The sequence below is a fragment of the Eptesicus fuscus genome, chromosome 8 (assembly GCF_027574615.1).
Source record: "Eptesicus fuscus isolate TK198812 chromosome 8, DD_ASM_mEF_20220401, whole genome shotgun sequence".
Lineage (NCBI taxonomy): Eukaryota > Metazoa > Chordata > Mammalia > Chiroptera > Vespertilionidae > Eptesicus > Eptesicus fuscus.
In genome coordinates, this window is record NC_072480.1 from 80,385,261 (window position 1) to 80,403,505 (window position 18,245).

The 18,245-nt window shown below is 39.7% G+C and overlaps 1 protein-coding gene across 2 annotated transcripts in view; it reads right to left on the reverse strand.

Moving 5' to 3' along the window:
• Positions 1 to 18,245, reverse strand: part of LOC103290323 (A disintegrin and metallopeptidase domain 3-like) — a 92,922-nt gene that overhangs the window by 38,958 nt on the left and 35,719 nt on the right. For both annotated transcript variants that reach the window (XM_054720316.1, XM_054720315.1), the window contains exons 7-10: positions 16,448 to 16,513; positions 11,430 to 11,501; positions 11,029 to 11,195; positions 9,894 to 9,975 (exon numbers count right to left, since the gene is read on the reverse strand). In XM_054720316.1, the coding sequence (XP_054576291.1) occupies positions 9,894 to 9,975; positions 11,029 to 11,195; positions 11,430 to 11,501; positions 16,448 to 16,513 (387 nt within the window). The remainder of the gene's footprint in view (positions 1 to 9,893; positions 9,976 to 11,028; positions 11,196 to 11,429; positions 11,502 to 16,447; positions 16,514 to 18,245) is intronic.

Sequence of the window (18,245 nt, forward strand, 5' to 3'; positions counted from 1 at the left end):
AACGCTCCATATAAGGAAAGAAAGTCAGGACATTACAACTAATGTCACAAACATTTTAGAAAAGATTATAAGAATCCTGAGGAAATTGTAGGTCAACAAATTGGATAAACATGCCTCTCTATTAATGAAACATTTTGGTGTTGGGGACCATGTTTTCAAATATTTTAATGAGTTGTTGATGTCTGTAAAAGCTTCTGCTAAAACCTGAACACTTTATTTGCTGGGGGATTTTCTTCTTTTCCTTCTCCTGAAGTTTTCTTTTCTCTTACCTCTTCTTCAGTTCTGTGTTCCTGTAGTTACTCCAAATTCTCAGAAACCATCTTTAGGAATTCCTCAATGTCAGTCTCATCCACACCCAGGTTAAAGTTTTCAATGTCAACCACAGCCTTGTTGCATTTCGGACCTTCCCTCCTTGGAAAAATCTTTCAAGTCATGGAGGAACCTCTTGAGTGTTTTATTCACAATGTCACAGGTACATTCCTGCATGACATCACCTCAAGCCCAAGTTAGGTTCTTGATTCCTTCATATATGTTGTAATATTTCAGAATGGCATCAGTGTCTTCTCAGTGGCTCCTTCAATTGCAGCAATAATTTGGCAAAGGACTTCTTAGATAGCAGGCCTTAAAATCTGCTATAATTCTGTGACGCATTGGAAGAATCAAAGAGGTGGTATTTGGAGGGAGAAACACCACTTTAACATTAAGATAAAGATCACCAATTAAAAGACCTTGTCTTGGAGCATTATCAAGAATCACCAAAATCTCAAAAAGTTGTTTTTCTCCAAACAGTACTCCATTTTGCTGGCACAGCAATTCAGGAGGGAACCCTGCAAGAGGAGCTAAGTCATCCATGACTTATTGCTTCTGTAGGGCAAGGCAGTACATGCTCATTGATTTGCTTAAAAGACCAGGGGTTCTCACTGTGCCAGATTACAAAGGATTTCCATTTGTAGCCTGTGACATTGCCCCAAGCAACACTATTATTCTATTCTTAAAAGTCCTCAAACCTGGCATTGACTTTGACTCTTTATGGATAAAAGTCCTTTAAAGCATCTATTTCCAGAATAGGTAGGTCTTATCCATTTTGAATATTTTCTATGGCAATCAGATTACCTAGAGTTTCCAAGAGTTCTTCATCTGTCTTCATATCAGCTCTGGCATTTTCAGCACTTAATATTATATAGTGAATAATGATTCTGAAATTATTGAAACCATATAGAGCTGACAGTAAATCCAACATTGAAATTGGGCCAAATTCTGTTTAGCATCACAAACTTTTTGCTTTGGCCATGATCATTTTGGTGCAGAGAGAAATACACTTCTGTGTCTAGTCTTCATTGCAGGTCATTGGAAGTTTCTTTTGTTAGTTTTGCTACCTTCCATGAAGAGATCCTTTCACAGCTTTTGTAACTTTGATCTTGTTCTTCAAGATCAGGCTGTGGTAGAATGAAATGTGCCTGACTGGCAAGCCGTAATCATCACTGGTTTTCCTCCTTTATAGTACTTAATCACTCTTAATTTTGTTACCAGATTATTCAAAGTGGGTGCTTACAAGCAACAGTGATTTTGTATACTCAGGGGACTTGATGAACAATAAAATACAAGATTAGGTCAAGCACAAAAGAAAATGATGCAATCAAGAAGATGCAGTAACACAAGATGTAGGAGGATGCTAGTGGTATAAAATGGCATAACGTTTCACAGAAAATTCATTTTTATAAGTAGAAATAGTACCCTCTAATATAATGATAAAGGATATAGCATAGTAAGTACATATACCAGTAACATAGTCATTTATTATCATCATCAAGTATTATGCACTGTATAGAACTGTTCTGCTACACTCTTATACAACTGGCAGTGCAGTATGTTTACACCAGCATCACCACAACCACATGAGTAATGTGTTGTGCTATGAAGTTACAACAGCTATGATCTGACTAGGTGATGGTAATTTGTCAGCTCCATTATAATCTTCTGTGACCAAAATCATAGAAGCTGTCCCTTGTATACCTAAATAACATGTGGTGCATGACTGTATTCATTATATTTGAGACAAAGCTCAATACCTTTCTACATTCAGGTTATTAATAAGCTAGAAGGGAAGGACACACACAACTGATCAAGACTGAATCATGAAGAAACAAAATCTGAAGAGACAAATAACTAGTAAGGAAACTGAAGCAGTAATCAAAGACCTGCCAACAACAACAAAAAACGCAGGAACTTATGGCTTTACTGGTAATATCTACAGAACATTTTACAAAGATGTAATGCCAGTTCCTCTCCAACTCTTTCCTAGAATCAAAGAAGGTATATTCCCAATCTTATTTTATGAAGCCAGCATTACCCTGATACCAAAATATTCAAGAAGAAAAGAAGACCAATATCCTGATGAATATTAATACAAAAATACTAGCAATCTGAATTCAATATCATATTACCAGAATTATACACCATGACTAAGTGAGATTGTTTTCTGCTGAAATACAAGAATTATTTAACATAGGAAAATCTTCAATGTAATATACCAATTTCACACAATAAAGGGTAAAATCCATATGATCATCTCACCTAATGCAAAAGATTCATTTCACAAGATTCAACACCTTTTTGTGATAAACCATCCTCAAGAAAATTGGAATATGAGACATCTACCTCAACATAATAAATAAGGTTCTCTCTCTCACCACTTCTATTTAATATTCAAAAACTTACCCAGAGCAATTAAGCAATATAATATATGACTTTTAACTTGGAAAGGAAGAAGTAAAATTATCAGTGTTCAGAACAGACATGATCCTATATGTAGGAAACACAAAAGATCTCACATAAAAGACTAATAAATGAATTGCAGGATATAAAATCAAAATAATTTATTGTGTATCCATACACTTAAAATGAATAATCTGAAATGCAGTGGACATTCCGTGCAGATCAGAAGCATGAGACTAAGAAATCTCAAGTTTGAAAGTGACCTAAAGTGTGTCATGGAGAGAATGGTACTCAGGCATGTTGACTGTTTTCATTGTTGATGTTGGACTGAATCCCAGGAGAGGGATTGGGGGAGACATCATTACAGGGAAGCCTCTGAATTGTCATTGCAAGGCCTTACACCAGTGCTCTCATGAGTACTAAGTGCACATGTTCCTAAGTTCACTTAAGATAGGCTAATTTTATAATACACAGGTGGCCCGGTGTACGAAATTCATGCACTGGGGTGGGGAGGGGCTGGAGGGGGTGTCCCTCAGCCCAGCCTGCACCCTCTCCAATCTGGGACCCCTCAAAAGATGTCCTAATGCTGGTTTACAGGGACCAGGCCTAAACTGGTAGTCAGACATTCCTCTCGCAATATTGGGACTGGTGACTCCTACCGCTCACCTGCCTGCCTGCCTGATTGCCCCTAAACACTCTGCCTGCTGGCCTGCTCATGCGCAACAGCCCCCGCCCCCCCCGGCCAGCCTGATCACCCCAACTGCCCCCCTTGCCAGTGTGCTCGCCCCCAACTGCACCCCCTGCTGGCCTGCTCGCCCCCACCTGCCTTCCCCACTGGCGTGCTCACCCCAAGTGCCTCCCTGCTGGCCTGCTCACTCCAAACTGCCCCGCCACTGTCCTGATCACCCCCAAGTGACTCCCACTGATGGCCTGCTCACCCCCAGCTGGCCCCCCTCCTGGTCTGCTCACCACCAACTGCCCCCCTGCTCGCCAGCCTGATCACTCCCAACAGTCCCCCCCCACTGGCCTGATCATCCACAACTGCCATCCCATCCCAGCCTGATCACCCACAACTCCCCTCCCCTCTTGACCTCTAACTGCCTCTACCTTGACACTACCACCTTGGCTTTGTCCAGAAGAATGTCTGGAAGGTCTCCTGGAAGGTGTAACAGTCTAATTAGCATATTACCTTTTATTAGTATAGATAGAGGCCTGGTGCATGGGTGGGGGCCGGCTGGTTTGCCCAGAAGGGTGTCCCAGATCAAGGTGGGGGTTTCCTTGGGGCATGGTGCAGCCTGGGCGAGGGGCCTCTGGTGGTTTGCAGGCTGGCCTCACCCTCATGGGGTGAGGGTCCCCACTGGGGGGGCATGGCCAGCCTGGGTGAGGGGCTGAGGGCTGTTTTCAAGTTGGCCACGCCCCGCAGCGGGGACTCTTACTCCACGGGGGCATGGCCAGCCTGGGTGAGGGGCTGATGGCTTTCTTCAGGCTGGCCACGCCCCCCAGTAGGGAATCTTACTCTATGGAGGCATGGCCAGCCTGGGTAAGGAGCTGAGGGCCACTTTCAAGCTGGCTACAGCCTCTTTAGGTTGGGGGGTCCCACTGGCGTGCCTGACCAGCTTGGGTGAGGGGCTGAGGACAGTTTTCAGGCTGGCCACACCCCCTTCAGGGTGGGGATCCTCACTAGGGTGCCTGGCCAGCCTGGGTGAGGGGCTGATGGCTGTTTGCAGACTGGCCAAGCCCCCAAGCAGGGACGCTCAACCCATGGGGGCATGGCCAGCCTGGGTGAGGGGCTGAGGGCTGTTTTCAGGCTGGCCACACCCCCTTCAGAGTGAGGGTCCCTGCTCGGGTGCCTGGCCAGCCTGGTTAAGCTGCTGAGGGTCGTTTTCAGGCAGGTCACACACCCCCAATAACCCAGGCTCCCAGCCTCTCCTTTTTTTTTTCTCTCCAGCCCCTCCTTGAGTGGAGGCCAGGGAAGCTGGAAAACTGAGTCGTCCCCAGAGACCCAGGCTCCAACCCCCTCCTTTTTTAAATTTTTTTTTTCCTCCTTGAGTGAAGGCCAGGGTGGGCGGGAAGCTTGGCTTCCTCTGTCACAGGGGGCAACCCAAGCCTCCTACTCCCTCCAGCTCCATGGTTGCTGCCATCTTTGTTGGGTTAATTGGTATACTCGCTCCTGATTGGCTGGTGGGCATAGTGGAGGGACAGTCAATTTGCATGTGTCTCTTTTATTAGTGTAGATTTGTTAAAAATCATCCTTTTGAGATTTTTGGAGGATATAGAAATTTGTTAAGCATATAGTTTTACTTCAAGTGCATTTTTTCCTTTTAATTTTATTCCCCAGTATTATACACTGTTGTTTTTTATATTTCAATTACAATTTAAATTCAGTATTATATTATATTAGTTTCAGGTATACAGCATAGTGGTTAGACAACCATATACTTTACAAAATGTTCCACCAGATTTTTCTAATACCCACCTGACACCATACATAATTAGCATAATTTCATGGACTAGATTCCCTATGCTGTTATTTACTCTTAGTGGATTTTTGTGCACATCCTTTTGGGTTGGGCTGAAAATGAGATTGATAGCCAAATAATGTTTTGGGCCATACATTGGCTATTACGCAACTCATTTTGAAATTGTTCAACTGATAAATTGAAATAATTTCAATTAATTGTATATCCTATGGCTGAGGATATCGTGAATTTATATTTTGAATTAAAACTGTATCTTTTCCACTAACTGTAGAAATTCCTCATCAATTGGTCTTCAAGTTATTGCTTAAGAGTGTTGAAAGTGTACAAAACTTTTCGAAACTAAAAAATATTAGGTAATGTTTTTATTCTTTGACAGTGTGATATTATACACAAATTATTCTTCTGTCATTGTTTATCTGAATCATCATACATTCTTATTTTTTAATTGTCTTTTGTATTATTTTATTTTTCTCCAATACCTTGATTATTAATGTCTTTGTTACTGGTTCCTAGAAGCTTTTTAAGACTAAAGATGTCAACAATTGGTCATGCAATGCAAATGATATACCATGTTTTTTATTACTTTAACATAGTGATTTCTTGTTTGTTTTTATTTTTTGGTTGTACAAATGTTGTATACTAAAATATAATCATGTTCTGTTTTTAAAAAGAAAATAATTGGGAGTTATAATCCCATCAAAAAAAGAAAGAAATACTTAGGAACAAAGTTAAACAAGGAGATGAAAGAATTGTACATGGAACACTGCAAAATATTGCTGAAAGAAAATACAGAAAACACAATTGAATGAAAAGTCTCCATCCACAAATGGAAGATATAATATTGTTAAGATGTCATTACTAACCAAACCAATCTTAATATTCAATGCAATCCCCACAACAATCCAAAAAGCATTTTCTGGTAGAATTAGAAAGAAAAATAATCTCAAAATTCATATGGAATCTCAATAATATTTAAAAAGAAGAACAAAGTAGAAGAACCACATTTACAGATTTCAGAATATAATAAAAAGCTAATGTAATAAAAAACAGTGTGGTACTGACTTAAAGATAAATATATAAATCATTGAAATAGAATAGAAAGCCCAGAAATTAACCTTCACATACAGTATATGTTCAAATTATCTACGGAAAGGTTACCAGGACCACAGAATGAGGAAAAGATAATTTGTTCAACAAGAATACTGAATGGAAAAAAGATAATTATCTTCAATAAATGGTGATGGGAAAATGAATACCAATACAGAAAAGAATAAACTTGGACCCTTATATTATACCACTAGAGGCCTGGTGCATGAAATTCATGCATGGAGGGGGATGTCCCTCAGCCCAGCCTGAACCCTCTCCCATCTAGGACCACTCGAGGGATGTCCAATTGCCTGTAATGAGCAGTCGGACATCCCTCTCACAATCCAGGACTGCTGGCTCCCAACTGCTTGGCTGCCTAACTTCCTGATTGCCCCTAACCACTTCTGCCTGCCAGCCTGATCACCCCCTAACCACTCCCCTGCCAGCCTGATTGATGCCTAACTGTTCCCCTGCCAGCCTGTTTGCCCCTAACTGCCCTCCTCTGCAGGCCTGGTCACCCCTAAAAGCCCTCCCCTGCAGGCTTGGTCCCCCCCAATTGCTCTCCCCTGCAGGCCTGGGTCCCACCCAACTGCCCTTCCCTGCAGGCCTGGTCACCCCCAACATCCCTCCTCTGCCAGCCTGGTCAACCCTAACTGCCCTCCCCTGCTGGCTTGATTGTCCCCAACTGCCCTCTCTTGCAGGCCTGGTCCCTCCCAACTGCCCTACCCTGCTGACCATCTTGTGTCCACATGTGGGCAGGATCTTTGACCACATGGGGGTAGCCATCTTGTATGTTGGAGTGATGGTCAATCTGCATAACACTTTTTTTTAAATATATTTTATTGATTTTTTACAGAGAGGAAGGGAGAAGGATAGAGAGTTAGAAACATCGATGAAAGAGAAACATCGATCAGCCGCCTCCTACACACCCCCTACTGGAGATGTGCCCACAACCAAGGTACATGCCCTTGACCAGAATCAAACCCGGGACCTTTCAGTCCACAGGCCGACGCTCTATCCACTGAGCCAAACCGGTTTAGGCCATATTAGTCTTTTATTAGATAGGATAGAGGCCTGGTGCATGGGTGGGGGCCAGCTGGTTTTCCCTTAAGGGTGTCCTGGATCAGGGTGGGTGGTCCCTTGGGGTGTGGGTCTGCCTGGGCAAAGGGCCTGTGGTGGTTTGCAGGCTGGCCGCACCCCTTGGCAACCCAAGCGGAGGCCCTGGTATCTGGGATTTATGTATTTTCTACAATTGAAACTTTGCAGCCTGGAGCAGAGCCAAGCCTCCTGCTTGCTCCGTGGTGGCAGCCATTTCTTTTGGGATTTATGTATCATCTATAATTGAAACTTTGTAGCCTGGAGTGGAAGCCTAGGCGTGCCAGGGCAGGCAGAGAGCTTGGCGTCCTCCATTGCCGGGGAAACCCAAGCCTCCCGCCTGCTCTCTGTGGCGCAGCCATCTTTGTTGGGATTATTTGCTTATTTGCTTCTGACTGGCTGGTGAGCGTGGCTGGTGGTCGTGGCTGGTGGGTGTAGTGGAGGTATGATCAATTTGCATATTACTCTTTCATTAGATAAGATATACAATAGGTAACTCTAAATGGATTAAAAATCTAAAGGTAAGACCCAAACTACAAAACAAATGGAATAAAACACAGAGGAAAATCTTCATGACATTGAGTTTGACAATAATTTCTTGGATATAATGCCAAGAGCACAGGCAACAAGAGCAAAAATAGGCAAATGGGACTACACCCAACTTAAACGTTTTGTGTTTCAAAGGGCAAAATCAATGGAGTGTAAAAGCAACCTACAGAATGGGAGAAAATATTTTCAAATCATATATCTGATAAGGGGTTAAAAACCATTATATAAAGAACTCCTGCCACTTAGCAACAAAAATCAAATAGCTCAATTTAAATATGTACTAAAGATTTGAATAGACATTTCTCCAGAGATGATATGCAAAAATCCAAAAGGCATATGAAAAGATAATCAGAGGAATACAAATGAAAACCACAATGAGCTGTCATCTCATATCAATTAGGCTGACTGCTATTTAAAATTCCAGACAATGCCCTGGCTGGGTGGCTCAGTTGGTTGGAGCATCATCCCATACACCAAAGGGTTGCAGGTTAGATTCCCAGTCAGGGAATATACCAAGGTTTTGGGTTTGAGTCAGCAAGCAATAAATGTTTTTTTCTCACATCAATTTCTCTCTCTCTCTCTCTCTCTCTCTCTCTCTCTGTCTCACTTCCTTTCTTTCTCTCAAATCAATAAACATGTCATCGGGTCATGTGAGGATAAAAAACAAAGAGAAAATAACAAGTGTTGGTGATGTTTTCATGTGCAATATAAACTGCTGAGATTATCAACTATTGTAAGCAGTTATTAAATTATTAAAAATAGAATTACCATATGACACCAGAAACCCACTTCTGAGTATATATCAAACATATTTGAAATAGAAGAGATATCTGCATTGCCCTTTCATTGCAGCATTATTCAGAATAGCCAAGGTATGGAAATAGCCTAAGTGTCTATTGCCAGATGAATGGATAAAGAAAATGTTACACACACACACAATTACAAAAACAGACACATATGCATACTTATATACCCCTATATTATACCACTAGAGGCCCGGTGCATGAAATTCTGCACCGGTAGGGTCTCTAGGCCTGGCCTGTGATTAGGACCAATCTTCCCCAGCTGCCTGCAGCTGGCCCCAGTCCCCACCGCCAACGCTGGTCGCCATCTGTGTGTGGGGTGACCAGTGAGGCAATCAGGCCCCACTTGCTTGCACCCACCTTGGTCTGGCGCCACCCACGTACACCTCCACCCATCCATGGTTCCCTGTTCCCCATCTGGCGATCAGAGCCTACAAGCCAGGAGGAGGGGCCAAGAGGTTTTCCAGCAGGCCCATGACAGGGCGATTGGGGCCTGAGGGTTGGGGGCAGCTCCTGTGTTGAGTGTCTGTCCCCTGGTGGTCAGTGCACATCATAGCAAGCGGTCGTTGGCCTGTCTTGTCAATTTGAATATTATGCTTTTATATATACAGATATGCAAAGGTAGCTCAAAATGAAATATTATTCAGCCAAAAAATAATAAAATCCTGCCTTTGCATAAACATGGGTGTAGCAAGATAATACAATCCTAAGTGAAATAAGTCAGGAAAAGACAAATATTACATGATTTCCCTTATACATGGAATGTAAAAATGTCATACTCAGAGAAGCAGAGGGTATAATGGTGGTTGTCAGGGGCTAGAAGATTTGGAAAATAGGGCCATTTTGCTCAAAGGGTACAAAGTTTCAGTTATGAAAGATGAAAAGCTCTGCAGATAAGCTTATCACAATGTAAAGAAATTAACACTACTGCACCATGTACTTACAATAGTTAAGATACTATATTTTATATGTATTTAACCATAATAAAAACCATTTTTAGTATTACACCATTTGAGTTTCCATAATCTATATAAAAAAAAAACCACTTCTAAAATTCTGTCAAACTATTGTGGTAGATATACTACATGTACTTTTTCTCCTTGAAGTGGATATTAACTTTCAACAGGGTACATAACTACTGAAGAGATTGGAATAAAATGCATACCAGAGCAATTCCTGCAGCAAGTTTTGGATCGCATGCCCTTCCATGATATGTTGCTCCCACATAATTTGGATAATCCCTATAACTAAATAATAAAAATTGTATTGAGGATAAGTGCATTTTAAATCATTAATAACTTAATGACTTTTTAAGAATTGGATTCCTCAATAAAGCTCTTTTTGTTAAAATGTGAATATTTCATATATCAACTACAATGCATTTCATCACTTTTGTATTTGGGTAACCTCATGTAGTTTCTACAAAGTTAAGTTCTAAGAAACGCTTCAACATTATTTGATACACTTCCCAGAACACTGCAGTGTCCAATCCTTACAAACATTTAATCACCACTGTTGTCACTTCTGGGTGGATATACTTTTAGGTTGTAATAGTCAGGAGGTATTACTGCCATGATTTTCACATAGTGAAACCTTTAAAGCATATAAAAATGTTGCATTGGGGGACAAATAGAGAGATAGAATATGAAGAAGAGAAATAGAGTGTACAAACTGTCCTCATTCATTTTAGTTCTTAGTTAAAGTTGCTCCTAAATTCCCAAACCTCACCTTAGATTCTACAGGATGTACGTGTATTCTATAATTCTTTCAGACTTCAGAATTATGAGTTCTTAAAATCTAAAATAATTAAATTATTAAAACAAAAATCTATGCGCAATCCCTTGAAAGGTATACTGCAAGTAATTAAATAGCTACAACTTAGGTCAATACAGGAATACCAGAGGTGAGCACATTACCATTTTAATCTTGTTGATTGTGACAAGCTTTGTATACAATTATTGCATTCTCTTAACTTACTATATTTTATTTAATCTTAAAATGATGGTTTCAGTTATTTGCATCTAAGAAAATCTTTAAAAACTCAGAGGCCCATGTATATCCCAAGACTTCCCATAATTTCCAGTTCATTACATTTCCACAGGTAAATAGTCCACTCTGAGAATAATGGCCGACCATGATTTGTTATGCTACCTTGTTATCTGATATTTTTATTTGCACTTGCCAACATTGTGCTCATACATTCTTTTTTGTCATTATACTTAACATTTATATGTAGTTTTGATAGCTAATATATAAAATAATTTGATAAACCATATTTTCAAAGCAAATAAGGAACTTACATCAACAAGAATGCCATATCATGGGACCTCTGAAACAAATTGTTTTCTTTCCAGGACACAAATCTTTGTAGTAGTTCATTAGCATCCCCAGTACATAAAACCTTATTTTGATCTGACCAGATCTCCAAAGATGTTAACATAACAGTCAGTTCCAGCTGGGAAAACATCTGAAAACAGAAGATGCATGATATACAGTTTAGACAATCACAGATATAACATTACATCTCTATACAGAAATGCTAATATATTCAATTTACTGTAATTTGGAGATGAAACCCATGGGAAGTGAAACAGGTTGGTAGGACTATACTTTTATAAAAATATTAATTCTATTCCTATAAATAATGATATTGCATAAATGAGAATGCTTCTTATTTAGAATACAAAACGTAAACACTTACAGTGTTGACAAGACCAAAGATATGGACAATTTTCTCAGTTGCAACAGCCACTTCAGAGCCCATATAATCATACTGAAAGACAAGTTATATGTCTTAATCACTAGTGAAAATTACTAAGATATCACATTTCAATAGATATGAAATACTATAATAAGTGACTAAGTGAAAGACAAAAGCAGAAGATTAAGATTTATCAAATGCTTAAGAAGTTTTAGACATAAACATTCAGTATTTAAATATTAATAAATAATATTAAAATGATGAGATTCTGATTATCTTCCTGTTTACAGATGTAAAAATTAAGGGTTAAAATTTAACATTCCAAGAATGTATAAATACTAAGAGTAAGAACCTGAATCAAGTCTCTAACTAAACTACTAAGTCTTTTGGTCTAACACAGAGCTCTGAGTACCATAATAGTGAGCAAATTTAATAATATATACTCCTTTAAGAGAACAAAAATTATAGTATTTTCTCTGAAATCCTTCATATTGATTTTTTTTCACACACATTTAAAAGTGTTTGAGAAGAGCATAAAAAGTGGCAGTTTCAGAGTTTTAATAATCTTCACCAAGTCTGCAGAAGATTCCTAACAAAACATAAAATCTAATGATGACAATTCTCTGAAATAGACAAAGGGATTCTATGATTCTATTCTCTTAACTCCCTAAAATGCTATGTTTTCACATTGGCATTTATTTGTATATGAACTTTTCACTAAACCACATTGTAAATTTATACACTGCAGCTTGAGTGTGGTATGAGTGAAAGTTATCCTTTTTAAGGCTAAATATGTGAAAAGTAAGAATAAAGAAATAAAAGTATGATGTGTAAATGAGTCAATAATCACAAATTATCAATACCACAAATAGGAAAGGCTATAAAAAAAGATACCTTGTGCAAATTAAATTTAAAACACCTAGATTTCAAAGACATAGAAATATTAAAAATATGAAATTATATACCAGGAAATTCCTGAACAAAAGGCAGATGTCATATAATATCTTCTTACCTAATAATAAAGAAACATGTAAATTGACTGTACCTCTGCTATGCCCACAGCCAATCAGAGTGAGTATGCAAATTAACCCAACAAAGATGGCAGTTAATTTGCATACATACCTGGGTCCCAAGAACTTCCTCGGCACCCAGGTCACTCCCAGCTGGCCATCAGGCAGAGGCTTTAGGCTTGGGAAGGGGTCAAGCCTGCGATAGGTGGGGCAGGGGTGGTCCCCTTCCCAAGCCTAAAGCCTGGGGTGGAGGCTTTAGGCTTGGGAAGGGGCCAAGCCTGGGATCAGAGGGAAGGGGAAAAAAATCAATGGAAACATATCCTCAGGTGAGGATCAAAAGAAAAATAAAGAAAGAAATATCATATCCTATGAAAGACACATCTTGAAAATGCTTAAAGAAAGTTGTCATTTTTTCATGGAGAAGGGACTGGAGTCCGTGTTGGTGAAAATTCCTTGGCAGCTGCAGTGACTGGCAGTGGCTGAAGCAGCAGGGTGATGGGGCTGGCGCCTTACCCTGATCAGCCCGGTCGCCTCCCACAAAGGGAGGCCAGATTGCGGCTTGGGCCCTCTCCCAAGGGGGAGCAGGCCTAAGCCATCAGTAGGTCATCCCCTGAGGGCTCCCAGTATGTTAGAGGGGGCAGGCTGGGCTGAGAGACCCTTCCCCAGTGTACAAATTTCATTCACCGGGCACCTAGTGATAGTTATATTATTCAAAACTAGAGACCCAGTGTATGAAATTTGTGCACTGGTAGGATCCCTAGCGGCTTCCAGCTGCCAGCTGAGTACTCCCGCCCTTCCCCTGGACGCCTGATGCCACCACCAGCAGAGGCCTCCCTCCCTTCCCCTAAATGCTCCAAAAAATCAAGCACATGTAGGCTAAATAGCAGCTATTAAACAATGATTGGGTTACCAAAGAAATCAAAGAAAAAATAAAAGCATTCTAGAAACTAGGATAGAGGCCTAGTGCACAGGTGGGAACCAGCTGGCCTGCCCTGAAGGGGGCCCCAGATCAGGGTGGATTTGATCCCAGACAAGGGTACATGCCTGGGTTGCTAGCTCAATTCCCAGTAGGGAGTGTACAGGAGGCAGCCAATCAATGATTCTCTCTCATTGATGTTTCTAACTCTCTTTCCCTCTCCCTTCCTCTCTGGAGTTAATAAAAATATATATTTTAAAAAGAAGAAGAAATAAATAAAAGGCATCCAAATTGGAAAATAAGAAGTAAAATTGTCATTATTCATAGATGACATGATATTGTACATAGAAAACCTCAAATATTCCATAAAGAAAAAAAAAACTATTAGACTGAATAAATTAATTTGGCAATGTAGCAGCATAAAAAATTAATACTCAGAAATCTATGGCTTTTTTCATACAACAACAAGCTTACAGAAAGAGAAACTAAATGCATAATCCCATTTACCATTACAACAAAAAAATTAAGATACCTAGGAATAAACTTAACTAAGCAGGTAAAAGGCCTGTGGTCGGAAAATTACAGGACCTTGAAAAAAAAATAGAGGAAGACATAAGAAAAATGGAAGAATATACCATGCTCATGAATCGGTAGAATCAAATCATTAAAATGTCTATACTACCCAAAGAATTTTATAGTTTCATTGCTATCCCCATTAAAATACCAATACTTTTCAGAACAAATGCTCCGAAAAAATCAACTGGCATAAAAAAAGTCACCGAATAGCCACAACAATCCTGACAAAGAAGAGCAAACTTGGAGGGATCACAATAGCAGATATCCAGCTGTATTACAAAGCCACTGCTCTCAAAACTGCCTAGTTCAGGCACAAGAATAGACATATACACCAATGGAACCAAACAGAGAACCCAGAAATAGACGCAAGCCATTACACTCCATTAATATTTGACAGAGGTAGCAAAAGCATACAATGGAATCAAGATAGTCTCTTCAATAAATGATTTGGGAAAAATTTGATATATGCAAAAAAAAAAAAAGGAAACTAGACCACCAATTATACCATACACAAAATTAAACTCAAAATGGATAAAGGACTTAAACATAAGACAAGAAACCATAAAATCTTAGAGGAATCCATTGGCAGAAAAATATCAGACATATGTCATAGAAATATTTTTACTGATACAGCACCTAGGACAAAGGAAACTATGAAGAAAAGAAACAAATGGGACTATATCAAAATAAAAAAACTTCTGCACAGCAAGAGAAACCATCAACAAAACAACAAGAAAGCCCACAACATGGCAGAACATATTTACCAATGTTATATCCAATAAGTTTTTAATTTTCAAAATGTATAGGGAACTCATGCATCTTAACAAAAGGAAGATAAAAAATCCAATCAAAAAATGGGCAAAGGTCAACCAAAGGACTTGTGTGCAAGCAAATGTGCCTAACCAACAGTTAAGGACAACAGGGGGATGGGGGCATGTGTGGGGTGGGGTGTGGGATGGGAATGGGAGGATGAGAACAAATATGTGATACCTTAATCTATAAAGAAATTTTAAAAAAATGGGCAAAGGACCTAAATAACCCCTTACAAAAGAAAACTTACAGAAGGCCAAAAGACATATGAAAACATGCTCAAAGTCACTAATCACCTGAGAGATGCAAATCTCAATGACAATGCAGTATCATCTCACACCTGTCAGAACGGCCATCAACAACAAATCAACAAATGACAATTGTTGACAAGGATGTAGAGAAAAAGGAACCCTTGTGCATTGCTGGTGGGAATGCAGACTGGTGCAGCTGCTGTGGAAAACAATATGGAGTTTCCTCATAATGTTAAAAATTGAATCCCATTAGACCCAGTAATCCCACTTCTACGAATATATCCCAAGAAACCAGAAACACCAATCAGAAAGGACATATGTAGCCCTATATTCATAGTGGCATAATTTACAATGGCTAAGATTTGGAAACAGCCTAAGTGCCCATCACCAGATGAGTGGATTAAAAAACTGTGGTACATCTACACAGTGGAATACTATGCTGCTGTAAAAAAGAAGGAACTCTTACCATGTACAACAGCATGGATGGAGCTGAAGAGCATTATGCAAAGCGAAATAAGCCAGTAGGAGAACAATAAATATTACACGATCTCACTCATTTGTGGAATATAGTGAACAACATAAACTGGTGAACTAAAATAGATCCAGAGGCATAGAAGCATTGAACAGACAATCCAACCTCACAGGCAAGGGGAGACAGTGGGGGAAGAAGCGGGGGAGAGATCAACCAAAGGACTTGTATGCATGCATATAAGTGTAACCCATGAACACAGTCAGTAAGTGGGGTGAGAGCATTTGCAGAAAGGTGATAGAATGAATAGGGAGAGGAAATGGGGGGAAAGGATTCATATGTAATACTTTAAACAATAAAGAACCTAAAAAAGAAAAAAAGTAGAACATTATTGTAGTCATTGAGAGACTGATGAAAAAATATCAGTGATAACAAATTAGACTGTTTAACTTCTGATCCATATGGCTTTGGTAAGAATTCCCATAACTAAATGAACATTCCTATGAATAATTCTCCCAATTTTTAACATTTATAACTTCCACCAGGCATCACAAGTGTTTATAAAGAATAAAATAATCTTATGAAAGAAAATACTCAATAACAGGAATCACCAATTGAGTAATAAAACAAATACTTGTTTTAAAATGGAAACCAATTTAAGAAAGAAAATATCACCACAGTTAGGGGTAGGTTGGAAATATCTGCAGTTAGTCATAATCCAATGTATTATAGTGTAGTAGAAGCCTCCCACACACACAAAGTTATACATTGTTACAGGAGTTGCATACTGATTTAGATATCAATACCATAAATACTGGTCCTCATATTTCAATGAAGAGGCAATTGATATATCTTTATGCCCTGCTGTACTGAAATACACATTTTGAACACTTTATATCTGTATTGCAAAGAAAGAATGTTTCTTATTCCTTTTGTATTTAAACACAAAAAAAAAAGATATGATGAAATGTATCAAGAATGCATACCAAGGCTTTATCCATAATGATGTGTATTTTCAGAGTTCTTTTCAATAGCATAACATCCAATGTTTTCTGTGAAACAGAGGACATGAGATGAATAAAACATTTTTTAAATTCTTCTATGGTATATAATTATGTGCATTATATACGTTCACACAGAGAGGTAGCCCATCAAGTTTCCCCCAAACATTGCCTCTATTTTCTCATCATGTTTGTACTTTCAATTATTTATATTGACTTCATTGTGGCTTACACCCAATAAAATGCATCCATTTTAAGTATACAGTTATGTTTTTGGTATTAATATAAACAGCCATGTAACCATTTCCATAAGTCAGGCCAAGAATGTTGTCATTACCCTCTTCCAAGTCAATAGCCACAGGCTCAAGGAAACCAATGATCTGCTGTTTTTCAACATAGGTTACAATGATCTGCTCTAGAATTTCATATAAATGGAATCATATGGCATGTACTCATTTCTGTCTGGTTTCCTTCATACAGATTTCATCCCTGTTGTGATTATTAGTAATTCATTAGTGTCTTCCTAAGTAGTGTGCCATTGAAGATATGCATTGCAACTTGCTTGTACATTTACCTGTTGATCATTTGTAGACATTTCAGCTTTTATAAATAAAGCTGCTATAAATATTAATGTACATGTCTTTGTGCAATTTTGTCTTCCATTTTTCTTGGTACTTGGAAATGGAATTCCTGAGTCATATAGTAATTGTGGGAATGCAAAGTGAGAGAAAAGCACCAGATTGCTGGAGCAGGGCATGAGTTGAGCAGCCTGGTGTAGCCACTGCTCCTGGCCGGGCTGGGCCCCCAACAGGCTGGGGCCCCCTCTTCCCCATGCCACACCAAAGTGGGGCTGAGGTAGTGGAGCGGTGGAGATAGCAGAATCCACGTGAAGGCTGAGAGCCCCTCCCTGCCTTGTCCCCTGGAGGCTCACAATGTGCTGACCCGATGGGCCCCTGCTGCTGGCACCCTGGATCTCTGGCCACTGAGTTTCCTCTGGAAGGGACAGACTGCAGGCCCTTTCCTCTGCCCCTTCCCCCAGACTGAAAACCACAGGAGTCCTCACACCCTGTCGCCCCCTCACCCTGGCATAGCATAGCAACACAACCAGGAGGCCCAGGAGGTTCTTCACAAGATGATGAGGTCATCCCACTAGGTTTCAGCAGCCCCAGAGTGAATGCTTTGACATGGAGATGATGCTCTAATGAGTTTCATGAAAAAGAAGATTCTGAAAAGTTGCTACTATATTTTAATTTACCAACTAGTTTCTGATAAATGTAGATTATGGTTTTTCTGTGAGGGCAAACTGGAGACAGTCCAGATGCCCTTTTCTTTTCTGTTGGAAAAAAATATTAACACCAATGTGTTAAGTGACTGCAATAAAGTTTCATGTCTGTGTTTCCTTGTGGAAAAAAAAAAAAAAGAAAGAAAGTGCCAGGTTATTTGCTAGTCATGTGATCATTCTGCATTTTAACAAGAATTAAATGGCAATTTTTACATATATTCAATATGTTAATCAATGTTAACAAATATTACTTAAAATAAGACACATTAAATCTATATATCTAAAAAGGTAAGCGACCTTCTGACCGGCCAACCAGCAGGTCAGTATGACACGCACTGACCACCAGGGTGCAGATGCTCAACGCATGAGCTGCTGAGCTGCAGTGACTTGGCAGAAGCGGTTCTTGGGAGATGCACCCTGGAACCAGATAGGAGGGAGCTCGATTCTGGGGTGTGTCACCTGAGAACCACCCTCTTGCAATCCAGGACCCTTGGGGATGTC